This window comes from Emydura macquarii, unplaced genomic scaffold (assembly GCF_026122565.2).
Source record: "Emydura macquarii macquarii isolate MOO-44397 ecotype Brisbane River unplaced genomic scaffold, CSIRO-AGI_Emac_v2 contig_2636, whole genome shotgun sequence".
Lineage (NCBI taxonomy): Eukaryota > Metazoa > Chordata > Testudines > Chelidae > Emydura > Emydura macquarii.
Window position 1 is genome coordinate 33,071,913 of NW_027132773.1, and position 26,463 is coordinate 33,098,375.

The 26,463-nt window shown below is 38.2% G+C and overlaps 1 protein-coding gene across 5 annotated transcripts in view; it reads right to left on the reverse strand.

The window, feature by feature from the left end:
• Window positions 1-9,553: 9,553 nt before the first annotated feature.
• The window catches only part of TBC1D22A (TBC1 domain family member 22A), a 422,295-nt gene continuing 405,385 nt past the window's right edge, over window positions 9,554-26,463 (reverse strand). For 4 of the 5 annotated variants that reach the window (XM_067564388.1, XM_067564386.1, XM_067564389.1 and 1 more), the window contains one exon: window positions 14,959-18,306. In XM_067564388.1, coding sequence (XP_067420489.1) covers window positions 18,178-18,306 — 129 coding nt within the window. In that variant the 3' untranslated portion in view covers window positions 14,959-18,177. Of the gene's footprint in view, window positions 9,614-14,958; window positions 18,307-26,463 lie in introns of those variants that run through there. The other variant, XM_067564390.1, reaches the window with a different exon arrangement.

The following is a 26,463-nucleotide window of genomic DNA, read 5'->3' on the forward strand; positions in this document are numbered from 1 at the left end:
AAGGTACAGCACTTGCTAGGCACATTCACTTGCTAAGCGTACAGCTGCTCTCTTGCAGAGTCCAGGAGCCTCAGATGTCAGCTGTAGCCTTCTCCTTCAAGACCTTTACACCACCACTAAGGTAGTGAGTCAGCACCATGAAGGGAAGACAAACTTGCAGTGCTGGCAAATGATCAGCCAATCAGTTTTTAATAGTGAAGTGGTGAAAAGATTTATGTAGTAACTTGGCAAGAAGGTAAATTATGGAACTATTTTCACAGATGCTTAAATGCATCACACATGGGGCCTTGTCCTTACCTGACTCACGGCACAAACATCTCATCAGCCATGGTTGTTTAATTAATTCTGGCCACATCTTTTTGGGAAACAAGACTAAAAGGATGTGTTCTGCTTTGGAGGTGTTCTCTGCCCTGAAGGGTATGCATTGCCATGACAACGCTTGGTAGCCTGCACTCTCAGGACTTAAACCATAACTCCTGACACACTCTGTCAACTTCCAAACCAGCATTTCCATACCTAACAAATGAGGAATCAGTTTGGTGATTAAACTGTCTGCACCTGAATTCTCTGCCCCTTTAGTAATGCCAGTTATCCTTCCATTGTTTTATTGACTTCCATTTTCCAAGCCATTGCATTTTCAAATTGTGGCTTTCAGAAGCATTACCCCATTAAGGAAACAATTAGTCTGTACACTGAAACATAACCCACATCTTACTGGCTAACAGTTATATTTAACTTCTGCACTTCTAAAGTACCAAAGCTGCCAGCTTGTTTCACATAAATTTGTTTGGCTTTGCTGCCATTTTAATCTCCATAGCAGCAGTGTATGATCACATGTAGCTCCTATTGCTTTTGGATAGTTTCTTAGCTCCATTACTGATTGCAAAGGCTATCAGAAGATCTGAGACATATTTGCCAAGAGATGTGTTTGCTCACCAAAGAGCACTGGGGTTCAAGACAGAAACAAAGAAGAAACATAAGCCTGGCAACAGAAATCTTATGGTTCAGTTGTAATCCCAATGGCTGCTGCACAGAGCTGGGGAAGCAGGGCCACTGCTGCACCTTTTGCCTTGCTGACTAACACCACTAGTCAGGAACAATCTTTCCCCTTAAGGGGAGCATAAGGACCTTAATTAGGCCTCATCCTGTCACCAAGAGCACAAAGGAGGCTCCTTTTGCCCTCCCACCTTTTGCACACACATGCAGCGTTCAGTCACAATCTGGCCCTTAGGTATAAATTAAAGGTGAGTAGCTGGGAACATACCATTGAGTAAGGGATTAGTGGAATGGGTCTGTGGATGCTAAAAGCCTGATTAGGAAAGTGCAGGAGGAGAAGTGATAGCTCCTCATGTCTTGCTGTAAGATTTTGCTTTATGTTCTTTGTTGCCATAGGCTGGGATTAGGTGTCCAAATTCCAATTCAATTGCATTCAATCGCAATTCAAACCTTTAGTTGTTCCCCCAGCTTTGTTTGCTCTGGGCAGGCATTTGTTTATATATGTGGTTCCCAACAGGTGCCCTCACACCACAGGGTGCTGATGCTGATCGGTACCTCTGTATGATCCCATAATATTAATGTTAAATAGTAAATAGAAACAGCAACACATACCAAATTAGCCTTCCTAGTCTCTATTTCTGCTGCTTTGATAATTTTACTGTGTAGTGGTCCCTGGACAGAGTTGCAGGAGTTCCCACTGAAGAAAGACTCCCAGACAGGAAGAGCTGGGAATGGGCTGATGAGGGCTAGGACAGTAACAGAGAGGCTCACATGCTGACCTCTTTGAACCACAGAGCCAGTGCTGGGGGGCTGAAAAGAACTGGAGGCTAGGAGACAAACAAAGGGGCTGGACTACTGAGCTTCCCCAGGGAGATGCTTGGAAACCAGGAAGAAGCTTGGATAGGACTAAAATGAAAGGATTAGAGTGGCTGTTTTGAAACACAAAAAGATGGAAGTAAGCCCAGGTCCAGCAGAAGACCACAGAAGAAGGTGTATTGCTGAACTGTGTTTTGGGATTTTCATGAACAACGTGCACTGTGTGTGGGGGATAAACAGGCTGTATTTGGGGCTTTCAAGGACAATAAACTGAGAGACAGTAAACTGTCCCCAGTTAGAGATAATGTTGGACACAAGAGAATATGTGATGGAGTGTTTAAGGAGCTTGAAAGGAGAAACTGAAGTGTTAACCCAGGAATTATTGCACCCAGACACACGTGGTCACTCAGAAGGTGAGGAGGGATTGTGACAGAGAGCTTGTTGTGTGTGATTTGGTTTTGAGAGAGGAAATCCCCATCTGCTGCATAATAATTTTGTAAACTGACACTTTGGGTGGCTGGCCAACAGCTTGCTCAGAAGTGCTCTTCTCTGCCTGAGAAGAAGAGGTTACTTACCTGTAACTGCAAGTTCTTAGAGATGTGTGATCCCTATCTGTATTCCACTGAGGATTACACATGCGCACCATGTGACTGGAGTTGGAGAATTTGAAAGCAGTAGTGTCCATTGGTCCGTGCATGCACCCTTGCTTCGCCTTGTGGTTTCGTCCAAGGTGATAAAGAGTGGGGTGGACCGACCATGCTTCAGTTCCTTCTCCACTGCAAATCAAACAGATCTGCAGCAGAGGGGAAGAAGAGCAGGAAGTGGAATACAGACAGGGACCACACATCTTGAAGAACCCTCAGTTACAGGTAAATAACCTCCTCTTCTTCTTTGAGTTATGGTCCCTATTGTATTCCACTGATGGTGATTATCAAGCTATACCTAAACTGGACGAAGGTGTGAGGATGAGGATAAAATGGATGTGCAGAAAACGGCCATTCCAAAACTGGCATCTACCGCTGAGTCCTGTGCTAAGGTGTCGTGCACTGCAAAGGTGTATACAGAATTCCATGTGGCTGCTCTACATATGCGGAACTGTCCTGAAGGGAGGCTGTAGTTGAAGCCTGAGCTCTTGTGCAGTGAGCCTCCACCCCAGTGCGGGGAGGTAGGCCTGAAAGCTGGTAGCAGAGTTTAATGCACCCCGAAATCCATTTGGAAAGTCTCTGGATGGAAATGGCCTGTCTCTGCTATTGCAACAAAAAATCTAGGCGACTTCCTGATTGGTTTCATTCTCTGCAGGTAGAAGACCCGAGCTCATCGGATGTTGAGGAAATGGAGACGACATTCTTCTGCAGATGCATGTGGTTTCAGGAAGAAAACGAGTGAATGAAGTGATTGATGTGAAACTGGGAGACCATCTATGGAAAAAATTTTGGGTGTAGATACAAGAAGACTTTATCTTTGTGGAAAACCATGAAAGGCAGGTCCACCATCATAGCTCTGAGTTCATGGACCATTTTTTGGAAGTGATTGCAACTAGGAAGGTGACTTTCTTGGAAAGGATGGACATGGAGCATGATGTTAACAGCTCAAAGGGCAGCTTCCTTATCACGGAGAGAACCAGATTCAGGTCCAACTAAGATGACTGGTTGGATGGGTGGGAATGTTCTGAGGAGGCATTTCCAAAACCTAGCAGTTAGCAGGTGTGTAAAGACAGAGTAACCGTCCACTTGAGGGTGGAATGCACTAATCACTGCCATGTGGATTCTCAAGGAGCTGAGCGCAAGGCTTGATGACTTTAATGACAGAATGTAGTCCAGGATCAGGGGAATCTCTGCTGTTTTGGGTAAAACTCCTTTTTTATTAAGCCCAAGATGAGAAATGTCTCCATTTCATTTGGAAACATTGCCCAGTGGAGTCCTTCCTGATGCTGGAGAGAATGTCCTGCACAGCTGAACAACATGTCCATTCTAAAGCAGAGGCCCATCCAATTACCACACCCTGAGGTGGAGCACATGTGGATTGGGATGCCTGCTCTTGCTGCTTTACTGGGTCAGCAAATCAGGGAAGTTGGGGATGGAAATCAGAGGACAGGATGACATGCAAAGGAGATTGGAAAACCAGAATTGTCTGGGCCAGCAGAGGATGATCGGAATGATCGTCACTCTGTCTCATTGGCTCTTGTGCAGCACTCCAGGCAGGAGTGGTAGTGGAGGGAAGGCATAACTGAGTTGGTCTGACCAGGAAAATAGGAAAGTGTCATCCTAGGAGTGATGTCCAAGGGCTCCTCTGGAGCAATATATGGTGTATTTGTTGTTCATCTGGGAAGTGTTCACTCTGGTCAGGGTGCCCCACTGGATGAAGATGTCATGTACTACTGAATCATGAAGTTCCCACTCATGATGAAACTGCAGAACCCTGTGGGCAACAATGAAACTACAAAGCTGTCAAATATGCATTGCTTCTGCTTGAGACATCTCTGAGTAGCAGCAGAGGCATGCGCTAGAGTAAATCAGAGGAGAGAAGGCTCCAAAGCTAGGGGTCATGGTCAATCACAAAATGTCTGCTAACAGGATCCACGTGTATATTCTGCATCCCAGGAAGATAGGTTGTGGACAAGAGGATCTGGTGATTGATACACCAGTTCCAGAGATTGACCACCTCTGTGCATAGAGCAGCCAATCTCGTTTCCCCATCTATAAATATAGAAAACAGTGGTGGTTTTATCTGACATGATGAGAACGTGATGGGAGCAAATGAACGGAAGAAAAGATTGGCATCCCTTTCTTACATCTTCAAGTTCCAGCTGTGCATCCTGAATTCTCAGCATGTCCATGTTCCTTGTGTCATGTGCTTGTCCAGGTTGTCTTTCATATCATAGAGTCATAGCAGATTAGAGCTGGAAGGGACCTCAGGAGGTCATCTAGTCCAACCCCTCGGACAAACCCCAACTAAATCATCCCAGTCAGCACTTTGTCAAGCTGCACTTTAAAAACCCCTAAGGATGGAGATTCCACCACCTCCCATTCCAGTGCTTCACCACCCTCCTAGTGAAAAAGATTTTCCTAATATCCAACATAGACCTCCCCCACTGCAAATTGAGACCATTGCTTCTTGTTCTGTCATCTACTACCACTGAGAACAGCCTAGCACCATCCCCCCCTGGAACCTGCTTTCAGGTAGTTAAAGGCTGCACATGTGTAAACCTCAGTGGAATACAATAGAGACCATCAGTCGAAGAAGAATAGAAGATTGTGAGGTTTGAATACTTCAAGCTGTCAGTTGCACGAATAAAAAAAAGCAGAAGAAAGTTGATTTGTTTACAGACAGTTACAGGGAAGGTTGAATATCAGATAGAAAATCCCTCAATATGTTCTCTTGGGAAGGCACTAGTTTGAGTCAACATAATATTAAGCAAATCACTTAACATCTCAATGCATCAGTTTATTTATCAAGGGAAAAATACAGTAAAAAATGTGTAACTCTTGACATCAGAAGCTATGCTGTTACAAAATAGTCACTGTGCTGGGTCTGTGCCTCTACATTTAACTGGTAAGAACTGTCTTAGCTTTAGGGCAGTTTACCTTTCTATAGGACATAACATACCAAAACAAATCGGGGGTCCATCTAGTCTGGCATTGTCTTGGACAGTGGCCTATATCATATGCTTCAAAAACTCCTGAAAGAATAATTATGCCATTACATACGTATGGGGATTCAAGACATTTTAACCAGTCATATCTGGATACAATTTTTAAAAGAAAAAGTTAGGCTGAATATGAGGAAAAACTGTTGGATTTTGGAACAATCTCCAAGGCAAGCTGTAGAGGCCTCATCACTTCTAACATTGAGAACAAGAGCGATAAAGCACTAGAAAATACATTTTAGAGAACAAGTCTGCAAAGATAGGGGAATGGAACAGATGTATCAAGAGGTCTTATCTTTAACATCGTTTTGTCAGCTGCAGATTTCAAGCAGCAAACTGGGGAGAGCACATCAGTGTTGCAACTGCAACAATGAAGAATTCCCACTTCCTTAAAGGATGTAGAGAACAGAAGTCTTGGGCATTCTCAATCTAGAGCATGTACTGAAAACTCAAGTGAGTAAATATGGACCAGTGTAGGAAGAGGAAGACTATACAGTAATGTTTACACTGTACACTGAGGGAAAAATCCACACAGTTTGACATTGTGTGTCTTATGATAACATTGAAGATGGAGGTCACTTGAAGAACAAGTAAGGTAGTGGTTAAGCAGTTAGAGATAGTTCTCGTGGTCAGGCTTCACTAATGAACCACTGTCAGAAGAAACAAAAATGAGTATGCGTTCCAATAGCTTTCATCTAATCCAGAGGACATTCTAGTGAACCTCTGTATAACAGCCTTGCACAAAAGCAGTGAGGTATCATCAAACTGGGCAGGAAGGAAAAGAAAAAAGTGTGAGACAACTTCCCTTAGCATAAATCTCCCTGAAAAATGGGAGTACATACGAGTAGTATCTTGTCAAGAATCATCGTGAAATCCATGACTTTGGTTCCAATGCAATAATCCCCTCATGAATTCAGCATAAAGTTAATACTGGATCAGACTAGTGGGCCATCCAGTATCATGACTCCAGCAGTGGCTAGTACCAGATGCTTCAAAACTTTCAGCATCTTCCTGAATGTAAGGGCAAGCCAACGAATTCTAAAGGTTGGAAATCTAATTCAGAAAGACTGCAACTGAGTCATAAAGTGTCTTGTGTTGAAAAAGAAAAGATCTTGGAGATGATTCTTAATCAAATAGCAAAAGGTCCTTCCTTTCAGAACTACCAGAGAATCCAGTGGCAGATATAGAGTCACAGAAATGCAGGGCTGGAAGTCCACCCCCCTGTGCTGAGGCAGGACAAATAAACCCTAGACAATCCATAATAGGTGTTTATCCAACCTGTTTTTAAAAACTTTCAATGATGGGGATCCCACAACCTTCCCAGGAAGCCTATTCCAGAGCTTAACTACACTTATAACATTTTTCCTAATATCTAACCTAAATCTCCCTTGCTGCAGAGTTAGCCCATTACATCTTGTCATGGAGGACAATTGATCACTGGCCACCTTACAATGGACCTTAGCATATTTTAAGACTTTTCTTTTTCTCAAGACTACACATGCCCCCCTTTTTTAAACCTTTCCTCATAAATCACATTTTGTAAAAAGCTTTTATCATTTTTGTTAATCTCCTTTGGACTCTCTCCAATTTGTTCACACCTTTCCTGAAGTGTGGTGTCCAGAAATGGACATAGTGCTCCTGCTGAGGCTTCACCAGTGTGGAATAGAATGGGACAATTGCCTCTCATGTCTTACATACAACACTCATGTTAATACAACCCAGGATGATGATAACCATTTTCACAGCTGCATTACTTTGATGACTCATACTCAATTTATGATCCACAATAATCCTATGATCCTTTTCAGCAGTATTAATACCTAGCCAGTTATTGCCCATTTTCAAGCTGTGTGTATTTGGTTTTTTTTACTACATGAAGTACTTTGCACTTGTCTATATTGAATTTTCTGATGCTAGGATACCCTCCCTAATGCCACCCTTCCCTCCCCCAAGTGAGAATGTCCAGATAGGGGATGAACATTCAGTATACCCTGTCCTCCAAATTCACACACCTTTCAAACATCAGAGACATCAACATGCATCAGAACAGAATGTATTACCACATGAAAATATGGAACATCCCTGAATGTAATAGTGTTCTCCTCTACTTAATCATGGGTGAAAGTTGTCCTCTAAATAGTCTAGGAATTGATTTGATTATGCATATTTGGCTGTATTTGATAAGCAATAGATGTCAAGGTATACAAGACGGATGAGGTAATATCTTTTATTGGATCAACTTTTGTTGGTAAGAGAGACAAGCTTTTGAGCTTACACAGAGCTCTTCTTCAAATGTCGAGGTAGTTAAAGTTACCCATGAGTATTGTTGCAAGCAACTTGGACCAGGAAATTTTTGTTCTGCTCTCCTTTAATTATGGTGACCTGTAGCAGATGCTCACTGTAGGTATTCCTTTATTGGATTTATTGTACCTCTCACCACCACACCCTGTTAAATTCTATCTCAACTGTCATTTTTAAATACATTTGATGTATCTTGCTATCCATGCTTCTCCTTGTTAGTCACACACACACACACACACACACACACACACACACACACACACACACACACACACACACACACACACACATCTCTCTCTATGGATGCTTCAGTAACTGGAAACATCTGAGCAGGTCATGAACTCCATTGTTCTGATTTATAACCCATACTCCTTATATTTGTGTCCAGTAAGACACACATATATTTATAATCCTGTTCTTATAGTTCATTTTCAGTGTCAGAAAAACTCCATCTTGTCTCTTATTTTTGATCTTGGACATATATTACAAATTATTTGAGTTACACAAAAGCTCCCCTTCCTCCCTCTGTTTTCTACATTTAGGTTTGAATCCAGGAGATTGGAGACCAACCCCTCCAAAAAGTTGTCTCATTGCAGAAGATATCCCACTCTCCTTGGATCCACATATCTCCTCTTTCTACACCATCAGTGCACATGTACTATCAGGCTTTCCTTTCCTTTCCTAGCCCTTGGCCTGTAAGGATGTCTAAGAAACTCACCATTGTACATTACATTTGCAATTCTCCTTAGTCCCTTTAGTTATGTTTTGATATTACTGGATGTTCCTTTACTTGTTCCTTTGAAGATGACACTTAGTGGTAATTATCCAAATTCTCTCTCAAAATGACCTTCATCCAGATGGTCACACCCTTTGTGCAGGCACCCAGGAGGCAGTAAAACATCTTAATTTCTTTATTTAGGTCACATATCTCAGGCCCAAACATAATCACTTGTCCCTTTTCTCTCTCTCTCTCTTTCTTTCTGTTGACTTCTTTCAGAGCTTCTTTCATACTCACTAGTCAGTCTGTCTCTCTTTGACCTCCTTCAAGTCTTTCTTATTGGCTCCCACTGCAGAGATCTAAGTTGGAACACTATATTTGTTTTCCTCTTGCTCTCTTCCACTATTCCTAGTCACTATTCTTCCTCCACAATTATACCAGCCATTGGTCCAACTGGCAGTTTCTCAAATGGTGCTCCGCTGCATGAATCTGGTTTCACAGCTGCTGTCTAAGCCTCTCCACCTTCTCCAGAGCGGAAATTAATTTGGAGTTTAGGACCATCCCTCCTGCTCTTCATTCAGAAATTGGAATGTCTTCCACATCAGCCTACGTCTATATTAGAGACCTTACAGTGGCACAGCTGTACTGCTGCAGCTGCGCCACTGTAAGGTCTCTTGTGTAGCAGCTCCTGTCGGCATAATTAAACCACCTCCAATGAGTGGCGGTAGCTATGTTGGTGGAAGAGTGTCTCCCACTGACATAGCGCTATCCACACCGGCGCTTCTCTCGGTGAAATTTATGTCAGGCAGGATGTATTTTTTCACAACCCTGAACGACAAAAGTACTAAAGTAGACATAGTTTAAGCTCCAACAGTATCTTCTCTTTCACCCAATTTCGTTTTATCTCCACCCTTTTTTTCTAATTCCAGTGCTGGAACCTAGCCTCAAGCTCTTCAAAATGACAAAGTCCAACTCAATCAGTTTGGCCCAGAAACATAGCTTCCAAACAAAGAAAAACAGCCCAAGAAATACAGCGCGCCAATCACTTCTTAGTTTCAATCACTCACTTCTCAAAAGGTCAATAACTGTTGCAGTAATTCCAGTAATCACTTCCTTTGGAGCTCCTCTTTGCATGTCTAAGATGCCAAGAAAAAGAAGTGTCTGATAAGGAACTTTCATCATGCACAAAATGAGAGGCTGTTTGAATCTGCCAAATACACATGGTTACCCAGTAATAAAATACATTTACAGAATACAATTACAGTATAATGTATAGTTACTACTTAATAAGGATGACTAGCAAGTTGTTTTTATGGTACATAAAATATAGTATTGGGGCTTACAGAAAATCCAAAAATGTATGCACTGCCAGGAAATCTATTTATCATTATAGCTAATCATATTATTTCAAATTATTTGGAAGCTATCCAATTTCCAGAATTTTATTTGAAAACTACAAAGTTATTCCAATAAAAAAACATGTGTATGTAGAAGAAATAAGTTAATAAAATAATAACATAAAATAAATTAATAAATCACATTTTTCTATTTTTAAAATATTTTTCTCCCTCGTTGCTGTGTGAAAGACTCAAACAAATAGGCAAGGTGCTGCAAATGGGCAGACCGTTATGCCTGCTAGAACTGCCAATGAATTCAATGGGGATTTTGCATGGGGCCCAGGGAATGCCTGTGTGCGGCAGTCTGCTGGATCAGTGTGAAACTGATTACATACAAAGTGCTGTCAAATGCACAAAATGCACAAATAAGAGACAGAATATTTTTTCTCCCTGTTCTTGTAGTGTTAGTAATCACAGGTGTTACATGTAACAAAAGGTTTAAAAAAAAACAAAACACTGAAACATTTTGCATTGATGGTGTCCCTTTAAATTCTAAACTTAAAACAGCATTATAGCTGGCAAGGTTTATTAGTAACCAGTAAAGTGCTCAGCATACATTATTAAAATACAATATGTGACTCAGAATTCTGAAAAGAAGCTATTTGAAACCAAAACGATCTCATCCTCTGTTTTAGCAAATTTCTCCTGCCAGTTAATTTCAGTTTGGTGAAGTTCCTCATCACCAGTGCATTGGATGCACTGGTTGCGGTGGATATCCTGCTTTATCCAACATTCTCATCTTTCCCAGCATTTTCCCCAAATATTTTGATATCTCTCCAGCAAAAAATTGGGGTTGTCTTCTCTCTAAGATCAAGTGTAACACCTACATAAAACAAACTCAATGTACCTCGATTCTTTTGTTAAGGAAAACTATCATGCAGAATGAAAAATTGTGTTTTCAGAATAAGCCTGCTCAGTAAATTTTAGTATAGTTTCCTTTAGCTCTCCTTGACATGACCCTGCTGGTTAATGGGTTTGAGATAATTTGAAATTGAAAGAGCACAGTCATTATCTTAGTCATGGAGACTTTCACTATCTATACCAATTCTTAATAAACATGTTTTATAGAATGAAATAATAAATCAGCATAAGCATGTGGTGAGAAACATACATGATTAATACTATTAGATTCTTTTAAAGATTTGATATACATATAGATATCCTTTGGAGTCCTCTCTGCCCAGCTTTAGATTGGTTTAAAGAAGCAGACAGCTTGTTCTGGTTGATGTATAATCTGCTCTTGGTAACAAGAAATGTTTGAGCTTGAGGTTTTGAAGTCTTATGTTCTGGAAGCATAAGGCCCTAAGATATGCAGAAGCAACATTAATTGCACCTTAAATTTTGTGCAAGTTTTTAAAAATCATAATTTCTAGTGTGACCTCTACAGTTTTACGTGGTAACATATTTCACCTACTATGCTGAATTCTTTTAATTGCTTATTGATACAATTGAACCACTGTTGAGCTCATGAGAAATGTACAGACCAGTTTAAAGTTTCGTGATTACTTGGTAATTTCTTTTGCTTGATATGTACCTGAATAAAGACTAGTTAAGATGCTGTCTTGTTTCAAAACAATGACAAATCATTCTGCAAGGATTTCTTCAATTAAATAAATAACCTACTATAATTTATTTTAAGAATACACTGTGTTAATTAATAATCAGAGAACTCTGTTTTTAACATGCCATTCCTTGCTTCCAGAGGAATATAAAATGATACACGTTCACAATTAGTAGATACATTTGTTGCTTGGAATCTAGTCAGTCATACAGAAACATACAAAAACATCTGGTACTTGGCGAGTTCTCTCGGGATATCTTGAAACAGACTGTACACTCTTTGGGGGAGAGAATCTCTTCTTCAATGTTTGGAAAACATCTTGCACTTTTTGGATGCCACTGCAATATAAATAGTGAACCACCATGACTATTTCCGGGCTTAGATAATTGAGCTATGTCTCATTTGGCTTTTACTTTGAGGTCTAATATTTATTTATTTTTTTAAAAAAGCAGTGGAATTAAAGTTTTGAAATAAAACTATTTATTGACCTTTCTTTTTCTCCTCATCTCCAGTTTGCATGCAGGGACACTACGTTCTCTCTTTGGCTGTGTCACAGATTTATAGTTTGTTCACAGCATGAACAATAGCAAATATAAGCAGCAAGCTAATGGGCTGCGCAGAAACCTAGCTGGAGTTAAAACATAGCTAAGTAAGGTCGATGTTACGGTACAGTAGCTGCAACAAACAAGTCAATGTATCTCCTTTCAGGTTATTGCTTACTTGGTGTGTGGGCACGAGAGGCCCTATATAGAAACTGAACCTAAATTATGAATTTTTAAGAGAAAGACTGTTTTGGCAGAGTTAAAGTCTAATTTCTCCCAGATTTTTGTGATGAAATGCTGTTTAAAGCTACAATTGCTAACAACTATTGGAAAACAAAAATATAAAAAAGGATTTTAAGCACTGGTCCATAAAGAATCAGTTGCACAATCTTAAAATAAGGATGTTTTTCTGTTGGTTGAGTGTATGTAGGCTGGATGTTTGGATTGACTTCAGTTCTAATTTTTATGCTAGCTTTGTAGTTTTGAGCTATTATATAAGGTTTCAAGTCGGTTTCTGCAAGATTATTGCTGACCTAATGCTTTGGTAGACTTCCTGGCCAAGAGAAGCTGTTGTCAACAGTTACAGAATGTTGAGTTTGGGGGATTTTTCCCAGCTTTTTGTGACATCTGCTAAACCTGGGAGGACTAATGATATGCATAAAGATTACATAACTGATTCCTATTAAGTGATACTGGTAACTTTAAAGGGCGGATGTCCCATTCTGATTAACTAAGGAATTCTTGAGGAGGAATTACAAGGGGGAGGAAAAAGGAATGCCATAATCCTGAAATGTTGGAGGAAAAGATGAAACCATGGCTCATGTCTCACCACCTTGTGATTCCAAAATCCTTGAAAAGAAGGCCTGTGCTTTCTCCACCTCTCTGGCTGGCCAGAAGCGCAGAGGAGTCCAGAAACTTACAATATCTATGACCTACAGACAAAAAGCCTCTAGCCACCCAACAAATCCATGGACAACAAGCAGCTGAGTTAAGAAAACCACCAGCAAATCTGCAGTACCAACTTCTTGAAGCTGAATGGCCAAGTCATGACAACCATTCTGCATAAAAATCTATTTTTAAATTTTAAAAAATGTTTATTGTCAAGAGGATGCTCCTAGCAAGTGGTCTTGCACCTGTTTTCCAACCACCAGGTGACTGGCAGAGTGAGTATGTGTGTACATGCAAATAGGCGTGTGATTAGATCCACTGAATTTGAGAATGGTGATTCAGGAGATGTTTCTCAAACATTTAAGATAGTCCTGGGTTAAATAACCTTGCTGTTTAAAAGATTACACACACATCAATTTTGTGGCTTGAGAGGGTGTATTTAAATCCTAAGAAATTAACTTCACCAAATGCTGTTTGTTAGTTCACTGTAACATGCTGTTTTATCCTGAAATGTATTGGAATATTTTACATAATTATCTGTTGGTGGGGATGGGTGGCAGTTGGAGCTTGGCCACAAGTGATTGTAGCTGCAAGTTAGCGGAACCAGGTTATCTAACATTACCTCTCTCCTCGTGACACATGGCTACAGTTGTGATCAGCAGAGACATTTGAGATGGAACCCTTTGACATAAAGAATGGGAAGGTGCTAGTAGGGCATTCTTAGTGAGGGAACCTTGGTTCTGGAATTCTCTCTATCCACTCTTTACTCCCTGTCCACCAGAGACTAGATTTGTTAACCTTCCAGGCAAGCTGCAAAAGCCCATTTTGGATCTCTCTTTTTCAGGCTGTCGAGGAAGGAGTGGGCCGATGTTTGGGACAGTCTCTCTCTATTATTTTGTGTTTAAACCTGTAGGACCAGAGTACTGGATGGATGCCTGTAGCTATACTTTATACAGTCAAAATAAATTAAATAAATAAATAAAACTGCTTTTCGCTAGGTTTACAAAAATATTTTCCTGGCCAAATCACAAGACCTCTATTCCATCCTCAGCCTCCTTGGTTTTCCAGACCTTATTTTCATCTCCTCCTTCTGTTCATCATCACATTTGGAGTCTCCACTCTCTCACTCTCCAGCACCTTGTTACCCCAGATCACCCTCTAGGCTCTGTCTCTATCTTTGTCTCACTTTACATCCTCCCTTTCTCATTTCTCTCTCCATTTTTGACTTGTCTTCCTCTACCCAATCCTGCCTCTGCTGGAAGTTTCATCATCAACTTAAAATAAACAGGTGATATTTTCAAGAGTTTAATTGATGTAGAGGTATAAACCTCACTGAAAATGAGACCTTCAACTTGGTCACAATTCTCCATATCACTCAAGTATTTAATATAATGGTTGTCTATGGCACCTTCCTCTTTCTTGCCCTTGCAGACCGTTTTTCTTCAAATCATTTTTATGAGCCATCCTTTTTCTTTCTCTCTAAACAAATAAAGACTGTGACATGCTCTCATCCCCTTCCATCTTGATTATTGTAACCTCCCCTTTAGCTTCCTTAATACCTGTATCGTCTTCCTAAGATCCATAACAGAATGCAGCTGCCAAGATCATCTTCCTTGCTCACTGCTCTTACCACATCACCCCCACACACAATCAATCCTTCCACTGGTTCTTGCTATTTCATCACATTAAGTTTAAGCTTCTTGTCCTCACCTTCACAATGCCCTTCACAACTCTGCAACTCCCTACTTATTTTGCTATTGTTTTTTTATTGCATTTCCCTCCTCCACCACCACTGCTCTGCCAACTATTCTTGCCTCATTTGCTTCTCATGGAAACATCCCTGTGCCTCCTTTCATGTGGCTCATTATGAAGGGACATACCTTTGTATGTTGCTTGTCTTATTAAGCTTGTAAAGACTGCAGGGCAGGGAGTCACAGAAATATAAATGAGAGCAGAACTTGGCACATTAAGTTTAGTGGTTTGTGATAGAGGATTGGGAGTGTATTATGACTATAAAAAAATTGATACAGTTCGGAATGTCTCTTACTTAAAAAGTGCTCTTCATGCTACAAAACACATTATTACTTTAGAAATATGTATTTATTGCATTATCTTTCATTAATTTTACAGTTTTTCAGCAGTATCTATTGAAATTATGATCCATTTGTCAAAAAATACAACTGAACTTTGTGTACTTATATTTTATTTTATAGCCCTGAAGTTAAATACAAATTCATGGGGTTTTCCATATGAAAATAAGCCAAAGAACACTGTAACATGATTTGTTATAATGTATTAGAGATAGCACATAAAAGTTCAAGCTTAGAATCGTACGTTTTCCCATGTATTATATTTACATATTTGATTAATTCGCTTACTATTTACACTTCTGTGTGAATACTGATGCCATAAAGCTGTTTCTCTATATTGTACATTTTTATTACAAAAATCCTATAACTCATTGCATTTTCGACAACACAGCCTTCAGTATTTTCATATCAATTTTGTTAAATTACAGATTGGACTCACTCATGATGTGTCAAGATGCCTCCTGTATGTTTAAAATCTCTGACTCACAAGAAAATACAAATTACAAACCAATTTTAATATTCTGATTCTTGATTTTGAAAAATAAGTCTACTGATGTAAAAATGACATAGAAAGTTATTTCCTCTTTCTATGTAACAGTTTGGCTGGAATGGCTCTTTGCCTGGGATGCATAATTATCAAAACATAAGGATAATTACTTTTATAAAGTGAATTTTTTTTGTGTTAAGTTTTACGGTATTATAAATTGGGAGAGGTTTTACATAAAAATAAGTTGGCCACCTATGTACCATAAAATATCATCTCTATATAATCAGTACATTAGGCATCTCCGTACCCCCTCATAAAGCAATGTGCTAGGCACAATTTTTAATTTCTGACATGGACATAACAGCAAAAGTAGCCTCTTTTGGTGGCATGATAGCATTTCCTTTAAAGAAAAGTGATATTTACTATTTGAATGTGGAAGACATAGTCAACGTCAGTATATCTTGTAAGGAAACTTTAAAAATACGTATCAAGCTTCATAAATGCTACATATTAGCATCTAAGACATCAAACAACTGTTGGTCAACTTTTCATGTTCCGTGTAACTACCTAATACCTTAATAAAAAAGTTAACTACACAAGTCCCACAAAACATTATATGCTTCCTGCTGTGTGCCTTCTCTCTTCTTAATTATTTACAATAATTTTAATTACTATTAACAGATTATTTTTATGCATTTATATTATATAGATATAACTACCACAAATGGTCACATAAAAGTTTCAGGCTTTGAGTCTTCTGTTATTGGTAGATATTCTGTTAGGCACAATATGACATTCTTTGTCAAATTAAGGATAATTCTTGATACACTAGAGACCATTAAAGATAAATAAAAATGTGGGGACTACGCCGATATTTAAGATGGGCACATAGACTATGTACTTTAGACACAAATACAGTAATTCAGGAAGCCTGATCCTGCTTTGACTGAAATCAATTACTCCCATTGACTTCAATGGAACATAATCGTGTCCTAGATGTCAAACATCAGTTTATGAATTGTTTAAATGGTTCCTTCCCCTCCACTAACAATTTCATGTCATTTAAAAAGACAAATCCCATATAATAGCACAAACTTGTGTCCTTTATCTTGATACTGCTATTAAATTAGTCCAAAAAAAAAAAAAAACATGCCAAGAACCATGGCCCACAAAACAGGTAATTTAGCTAATGTCAATCCCCAAAAGAAAAAGAAACAAGCCAACTTAGTGGATAAATATTTTGTAAGGGATTGCAAATAATTCACTATTATTATATCTTAAGAAATAGTCCTCCTGAAGATCCTCTATTCCCCAAACTTAAAAGTACATTGCTACTTCTACACTTGTGCTTTTAACACTGTGTAACTTGTTCTGTAAATGTGTTAAAATAAAACAACTCTGAATTCCTAGTATATTGAGTCCCTTGCCGTTCTCAACTTCAGGCAGAATTCCTATCCTATAAGATTTTCTGAAAATAAATACCTCATTTATATTATAGTAAATTAAGGGACTGTAAAAATTCATACAGAACCCTGTGATTATGTGAAGGAACATTAACTGTGAAAAGTTAGGGGGATTATTAGTCTTCTAACGTTGGAAGAGGGGCTTTGGAAACACAGTTACCATTATTATTAATAGAAGCAATCTTTGCATTTCCCCTGCATTACATGAAAGAACAAATCAACAAGCAAGTTATTTAACAAATAAGTAAAGGATAGAAGTATTACTCTTTTCCTTTTCTAACATGTAAGAAACGGATAATAAGGCAATAACTGACATTTAAAACATTTTGCATTGTAAACTAAGCCTTTGAATATAATATCCTAACAAGTGAACTTTCATGCTGACAAATATTTAAGTCTTTTAAAACTTTATAAGTATGAATTTGTTTAGCATGACAGAAAAAAGCATGTTTCTTAATGTATTCAGTGTGCATCAGAAATATTCCCAATATTCTCCAAACAGGAGAATTTCATCCAGTGCTGACATGAATCCTTAAGCCCAATTTAAATCCTTAACATGTGGTTACAGTAATGTAAAGGGCTTGAGAGAGCTCTTGGGACAACCTTAATGACGTCTAGAAAATGTGCAAATTGTGCCCCCTATTCAGATTTCATATGTTGTTTTTTCATATTTTGATTCTCTGTATAAACACAAAGTAACATGTAAATGTTTTCTGAAGTTCAAAATAAATATAATCATAATAATAATAAAAACACTTGTAAGCCCTACTGTTCCAAATTAACCTCATATCCATGATGTGTTCTTGTTTTCCATCAAGGGGAATCATTCCTGTCACGGACAAATATAGGCAGACAAAGGTATCAGAAACCAGAATTGCTTAGATAGGAGTAATTATACAAGCTCACAATCATTCCCATAACAGATATTAAGGCTCATGGACACATGACAATCACTAGGCAGACATGAATGTAAAATGCATTCCATATTCATACATAATTCCAATAATTTCAAAGGAAAAAAGATGAAATACTATGAAACTTAACTGAACTTACATTGCTTGTATATGTTGAGCAAGAAAGTTCACTTTTATGTTATAATGTTCAATATCCTGGTCTATCCATCTCTTTGGTATTCCATTCTCAATGTGTAAATTCTCACACAATTCTTTATTTAAATGCAATGATTAGTAATTATGTGAAAGTGCAAACCAGAATAATGAAAGCCATAGTACTCCAGAACACGCTGGTCTTAAAGTTCCTGGTTCTTTATATTCATTTCTTGTAATGATTGGGGGCATCTGCGAATGCAAACTTCAGTCTGTAGGCCTCTGCTAGGAGAACACTAATGTCTTCATTTTCCCAGTGCATTGTGGGCAAATTCTGTAAAAAAATCAGCAACTCCTGGGAGGGAACAAAGAAAAAGAAATAGGAAGATGAATTGTCTTTAAACAGAATTGCAATATATTGAGCTTGTTATTATTAATTATTTGTATTTATGCAGTGACTAGAGCCCAATGAACACTGAGACCCTGTTGCGTTAAGTGCTATTCCTACACATTGTCAGCAATTGTAAACTTTTCAGGGTAAGAACTATCTATTATTATTATTGTTTATACTATGGAATGCCTAGGCCCTGCATTAATGCATCAGGTCCCATTGTGCTAGGCATACACATAATAACAAATACCAAGCAAATCTAAACAGACAAATCAGCCAAAGAGTGAGAGAAAAAGGAATACTTATCATCCACATTGTACAGACAGGGGAGTGAAGCAGTGGGATCAAATGCCCAAGGTCAGACTGGAAGGCACTGTCAGAAGTAGAAACTGAACTCCATTCTGCAGAGTCCCAATCCATTGCCTTAACTATCCTCTTTAGTAACCATCTAGTTTTAACAAACTACAGTAAATTTGCTCTCTATGAATAGGAATTTAATTTATTTTCCCAGTTATTTTATTCACACTTTCTGGTTCCACAATTGCAAATTCCAACTGAATGCGGTGTCATGTAAGTGCTGAAAATTCTTTCCAGTTTCCACTCTTGTCTTCTGCCTTACCTCTCTTAAAATTCCACATAAATATTGTACATTTTATAAGCCCTTTGACTTAAATCAAGGATCCAGTTTGCAATACTATACTCATTCCTTAGACGGTTATAAATACTTATTTTGTTATTTTTAACCCACTTTACTTCATGTTACCATAACTTCTGTATTTTTAGGGTGAAATGCAGTGCACTACCATTATGGTAACTTACTGACTATGCTACACGTTCAGTTTCAGAATCTAATTTAGTAACCCAGGTTCACTAGATGGAGGGTGAATAGAACTGCCCAGTACTGAACCACCTGAAATGCTGGAGATTAAAATTTCAGCTAGCTGGCTTTTACATAAAGTAAAGCACACACACAAAAATAAAATCTGGTAAAATCTGGTTTTTGCATTTTTTTTTAAACTCCTCCCTTATTTATACACTGACAAAAGCAATTAACTTCTGAAGTATCTATACTACTACTTAATATCCATTACTCAGGAGATTTTTTTGGAAGATCACATTAGTTCAGTTTACTTCATCATTCATTATGAATTTGTTAACATAAAATAAAATAGGTTCCTCTTCCACCAATGCTTTGAAATAATTAACCAAAACACATACAAATATTTTGCTAACTTATTTTGCTAAATTCCTGCTGCCATAGGAATTATGTATTACAGTGACCACATGGTATCAGAAGACATTTCAAATCTCCTGTTGATCAAAATCCATCATGGATAAGATTAAATCCCAATGGTTTACAAAGATTGGCAGTTGCCTCCACTTTTTTGGGATAAGGGGTCACTGGAGGTTTTCTTCCTGCTCTATCACCCAGTGACCAGCAAAAACATGATTTCCCACACATCTATTTTGGTCAGCCAAAATACATCCTTCTTAACCTTTGCGTGACCTTTCAGTGTAGGATGTTGTACAATTGCCCTTTCTTACATGCCCAGAGCCATGGCTAATCATAATGTGTGGGTTAGAAAGGAATTTCCCCCAATAATATAGACTTTAGGCTGGTGCATTATGAAGAGATCTCTGACATGCAATAGGTCACCTCTCCAATTGTAATCATGAATAAATGTTGCACAAGTTGGAAGGTGTGAAGCAAATGAGGTGGAGGATTGCAGGAAGAGACAGGATGGTTTCATGGTTAAGGAAGCTGAATACTAGCGTGGAGAACTAGATTTTATCCCTGCCTGTGCCAAACAGTTCATATGAGATGCGTCTCAGTCACTTACACAAAGTTTTCATAGGTGGTCACAAATAATGTTTCTCTCATTTTCTGGGCACCTGACTTAAGACCCTAGGGTCTGATTTGCAGAAGTGTTGAGCCCATGAGGAAATTATTAATTCTGTCTTCAGAGCACTATTTGAATAGTGTGCAGTGCATAAAGCACTGAATAATGATGAGAAAACAAAATATTGAATAACCGTCCATTCAGTTAGCACTGTCCATTCTGTGCCCTGAATGAGACAGGGGCCCTGTGGAAAACATAATATATGATCATGTAATTAAAGATTGTATCATGATGCATACACACAAGGGCACAGACGACTTTAATTCTGGCATTTCCTAACTTCTGAGTGCTTGACTTTGCAATCTTAATAATGCTCAATTAACACAGGTTTTTTGTATCATTTCCTAGGTTTTTAAAAAAGGAAACTGAAAAGACATTCCATCACATGGCAACATTGATACCCATATGGGTCACTAGCAGAGTTCAGATCTCTAGATCTACCACACAAATTTCTGCCACTTGAGAAAATGGAGTAACCGGTAGTAGCAGTAGGTTGCAATCTTCTTTGTGGACCAGAACTACATGGGGATGGGACGTTTTACCGGTAGGTTTCATAGCTACTTGGTAACAACAGAGGAATGGTGAGATTCAGGGAACTTGGATTCCACTGCAGGCTCTGGAGAGGAACATGCTTCAGTGGGTACAGACTCTTTCACATGTTCCTGCTCAGCATGACCCCCCTTCTGCAGTATCCCCTCCAGCTTGTCCCTGACCTGTCTCTTCCCCATCCCCAGTTCTTTGCTCCAGTCCTATTCTTCTCACCTAGCCAGGCCCAGTCCCCAACTCCTTAGGCTTCCCCTCAGAATCCTTGCCCAGAAACTCCTAGTCTCACCTCTCCATACACCCTATCCTAGTCCTAACCTCCCCCAGTCCCTTTGCCCAGTCATTACTAGTTCCCCTTAGCCACCCATCTCTTTGTCCCCAGTCTCCTTCTCCAGTCAGTCTCAGTCCTTCCGCCACCCCACCCTCAGTCCCAGTCACCACCTTTGTCTCCCAGTCCCAGTCTCAATGCCCAGCTAGTCCCAATTTCCAACCCCCGCCTCCCGCCCAGGGTCTTAGTCTCAGGGGGGTCCAGATCTTGTCCCCTCACATTTCAGTCAGGCAGCTGCCTCCCTCCTCCAGGCTGCCTGGGCCCATCAGGGGAATCATTGATCACCTGATAATTAGCAGTACGACAGAAAAAGCATTAGAATATCTTTAAAAATATGCTCTCTCAAGTGAAGTCATGTAATTCTTGGACAGTTGCCAGAACCCCACCAAAATCTTTGTAATTTAATTTCTTTCTGCTTGACAGCTGTGACGTTATTGTTATTTAATAGATTAGCACTATTAGAGTAGGAATCTCCTTTAAACAGTTAACTACATAATACACTAAAACTCTGAGATGTGTAATCTGAACAAATTTATTCTGAACAATGCACTCGTCCCAGTCACTAAATTAAATTAGTGCCATACGTAGCTCTGAGAAATTAGCAGTTTTAATTTTTACAGTGTCATCAACAATCTCTAGATTTGTTGGACCACATCCTCCTTTGGTATAAACTGGCATAAAGGGCATTTAATTTATACCATCTGAGTATCTGGCCTTCTGTTTTTTGCTTTTTTAATGAAGATCATACTGAAAGTTTTTAGAGTTTGAAACATTTGCTCAAAGTCAAGTGATGTGTCGTTACATCAGACCAAACTTTATATTTAATCAATTTTCTGTCTTATTCAAAATATATTATTATTGTCAGAGCTTTACCCTATTTGGTGGTCCTATAAAACTATTATTCATCCCTTACTCACAAACCTAAGACTTCTATTCAGAGTGTTCACACCAGTAAGTTGTGGACTCAGCCTCTGGGTTTTGCAAAAAGTTCAAAAAGATGATCCTTTGGAGCATTCTCAAACTTAATTGACTGACTTTACAGAAAAAGGAAAGTGGATTTCTGGGGCTACCATTAGCCTCACAGAGCTGAAGAAGTAGAGATCAGATACCTGTGCTGGGGTCTGACACATAGCTGACAAAATCTGAAAGCATTATTTCAAGAAGAAGCTCATGTCCAAATAAGCTTGGAGTCAACTAGCTCCCTAGTCATTAGAGGATTGTGCGTCTTCTAGTGAATTTTAGCACTTGTGTAGTGATTTATAAAACATTAACTAACTAAATATCACAACCAATAGTTAAGTACTTCATAGGGGTCCTGCTATGCTATTCATCAGGGAAAGAAACTAATGCAAAAATGTTAAATTACTGGGAGTCAGTTTCAGAGCTGAGATTAGAATGCAGGAGGAGTCTTTTTCCTCAGTCATATACCGTATTTCCCCATGTATAAGATGCTCCCATGTATAAGACGCACATTAATTTTGGGGCCCGAAATTTGAAAAAAAATGTATTACGGTAAAAAAATCTACAACCACTGTATAAGACGCACCCAGTTTTTAGACCGCAAATTTTTCGAAAAAGGTGCGTCTTATACATGGGGAAATACGGTACTCAGTTCACTGCTCTAAACTGCTTCCCAGCTGTCACCCTTTTAGCCAGAGGGCTAGATTTACTGCCCTACAAGGAGTCACCTCCACTGATATGGCCAAGTCTCCCTAAAAACTAAGTGAACTGCTTCATGGGTCCCAGGGAGCAACCCACTGCAGTTGGAATGGGCACTATGAATAAATGTAAGGAAAAGCCAAACTTTAATCCTTAATTATCAGTTCCATTTGCAAGGCTGTCTGCCTAGGGAAAAGGACAAGAAAGGTAATTTGTTTAAAAATCAAAGTGGAGTTTAGCTTAAACATTTAGAGGTTCCCAAAATCAGGGGCAGGAGAAGTCCTGTGTATGTCAGCAGCCCTAAATGTGGGCTCCTGTTATTGTAATACATTACTGAGTTTCATTTAGCTTTCATAAAAAGACAGTGTTTTTAAAAGGACATCTTAATATAGATAAATTGTAAATTTCATCAAAATGAAAGCTTTCATATTAGAAAAAACATTTTAGAATATAATGCTTTTCAAACAAATTTAAAAATTAGAGCTCCTTAAATATGCATTTATATTCTCCAAGAGAGAAAAAGCTTATTGCAAACACAAGGCATCAAGGTATAATGATGATGGATCCTGGTCACATACTCTCTGTTTTAAACAGATGTGACAATTCTACTGTGTTTTGAATATCATAAAATGACGACAAACTAACACTCTCTTTTACCCCTAGAAATCATCTAGTTGAATATTTTTATAAATTCTTGCTGACTGCACAATGATTAAAAGGCTTAAATGACTACCACTAAATAAATAATATTCCTTATTATTTATTATATGGTATATTTACATCTTTAAAGAACTGTAGATATTAGCTTACTATAGATAAATTAACTTATGTTGTCTCAAGACACCTGTCAGTTAAATTCACAGTTAAGTTTTTTACATATGGGGAAACAACTAAAGACAGTGACTTGTCTTCCAAGTCCTCAGAATGTATCTGTTGGAAAGCTGCGAACATAATTCACTAGACTACATGCAATGTGCCATATGCAAAACTACACCATGAAAGTTCATCTTTCATTTAAGCACTGTACTAAATTTAACACAGTGCTTAAATAAGAAATAGGGCTCTTTTTTTTTTTTTTTTTTTTTTTTAAAGCACTGCTAAAATATTTCTATGATTACTTCCAAACTCAATTCATTATTTTCATCAGGATTGAATAAATAAACCTATGGCACAGTAACTTGTTGAGGGTCCAATCCTGTTCTTATTGAAATAAATCGGAATTTTGCCATTGACATAGATCAGAAAAGGATAAGGCCCCTAACTACTCAAAAAAGTACGATTGGTACTGATTGGGAAACATGCATTATAAATCCAAGCAAAGTAATTGGCAATCACCAAGACACATTACTTAAGTAATTTACTGAAGATGAGTAAATTACTTTGATATATTGCTTAACAGAGCTTCAAAACAGATCTGGACAAAAATAAACCTTAGAGCTTGTTAAAAATAAAAAGCATGACATGAAAAATACCTCCTCAAAAAAATGACATTTTCTTTTAATGCCAAGCATGCTACGGGAGTGTTTGTTGTTGCCTGAATGTGAAATAGCCTAAGAGAAGTATGTTCCTATGCCTTTCCATCAGAGGAGATATACAACATCTGCTAATCAACATTTAACAAAGTACATGACAAGGCTATTTAAAAGCTACTCATTTTAGCAGTTTATAATTACAACAGAACATAGATGAGGAATTAGTAGAGACTGAGATAACTAGATTAATTTATTTATGATTATTCTTATTTTTCCCTAATAGATAAAACAAGAACCATTAAGGTCTATGTGCAAATAAGGTAGCCGGACTATGTAGTGTAATTCACTTTTTCATCCACATTCAGAGTTTTAATTTGTGCTGCTCTCCTTCTTTATTTTATTGACTTTGTTTTAATGAAAAACTCTTTGATGCTAAACTGTTGAAGAATATATTTTAGAATGAGGAAGCTATGCTGAGTTTGAAAACCACAGTTTGTAAAACATGCTTCCACTAGTCATTTTTCTGGTCCATTTAATTTTTTTTCTGTCAAGGCATCTGGCTGCGGAATCTGTCAATTAGCTCGTAAGTTCTATAAATAATTTCCCGAAGACAAAGGCTCAAAACTTTATCCAACATTCTAATTTTATAAATTGAAGAGAATTACTACAAATGCAGTAATCTAAGATCAGAACATCAGAAGGTGTTTGTACTTACAAAAATTGGATGTGTGTTTTGATAGATTTCACAGAAGAAATTAGTTATTTCTTATAGTTTTGAACTTGCATGGTTCCATTTTTCAGTAAGTAATAGCCCTACTTGGTGGGTGGGGAAGAGAGAGAGAGAGAGAGTGTGTGTGCGCGTGTGTGTATGTGTAAAAAAGGGAAGATACAATATCATCTGACATTAAATTATAACCAAAAAGATTTGATACTGTCAACTGGCAGAGTGGATACATCTGTAGGATGAATTATAACATGTTCATGGTAGCAAGACTGGTGAAATAATGACTTTTTGTCATTATTTCTCCAGTCTTGCTACCATGAACACATTATAATTAGGTGGGTAATTATATAATTATATAATTAGGTGGGTAAACTTTCTCAAATAGGTCAGAAATTGGAGAAGTGGTAAAAACTTATCCCCACAACTTCAATTTTGTGGTTAATATTTACAGAATAATGAGAGAATATATGCCTTCTTTATTAGTAGAACTTTGACTGTACAAATCCTTTTAATTTAAGCCTTTTCATAAGTAAGAAAATAAGGTAGGTTTCTCTTTATTAATCCTCTTATTTATTTTGCTTATCTTCATTCTTCTGTTCTTTCTTTTTCTTTGTTTATTCACCTGCTGCTTTGCTTCCTTTATTTCTTCCATAAATCTTTCAGCAGGTGTTGGAAAATGCTACACTAGGTATAGACAGATGGGTTTTAATATGCTATGAACCCACTTGATATTTTATTATAGTGAGACACTCACGGCTATCATTACAGGTTTATCAGCATTTCTGCTAGAAATCCTTCTTTTTTAAGGGTTAGTAATGCATTCATAAAATTTTGCTCTGAGCTGAAACTTTGTAGGTATCTTGGTCTGTGGCCTTGGAGTAGAAACAAATACTTTAAAAAAAAATAAATTAAAAAACAAAATCTTCCATCAGTTCCATAAGGGAAACACACAATATAATGCTCTACAATACATTCAAGTACACTATAATAATAGCATTGAACAGCAAGTTATGAGTTGAACTAGGTAGCACAATGACATGGAGTCTGATGCCATGAGATGCTAAAAACTTCTGTAGGAGTGCTGAGTGCCCATAACTCCCCAAGATGTCAACAGGGGTTCAGGGTATTCAGTACCTTGCAGGATCAGGTCCTTAGTACTTTTCACCTCAAAAGGATAGGTTATTACTATTGCTCAGGTTACAAAAGAAAAATGAGTTTGGAAGTCTCCTTTCTCCATTTGAGCACATCACAAAGCCACCACATAGTCTGGTACAATTAATAGAGTCTAGCCGTCCAGACAAGAGAATATCCGGAAAAGTATAGCAAGGGCATTGCAGGTAAAGATTAAGATGCACTGGTAGATGTGCATCATATACCACATTGCTTGCTGACAGCTCATGCCACTAAATTCATTAACTAATAGGGCTTTTTGTTTTTGTTTTTAACTTCACATTTATTTAAGTGTACCATCTGGTTAAATTGATCCACTTATCC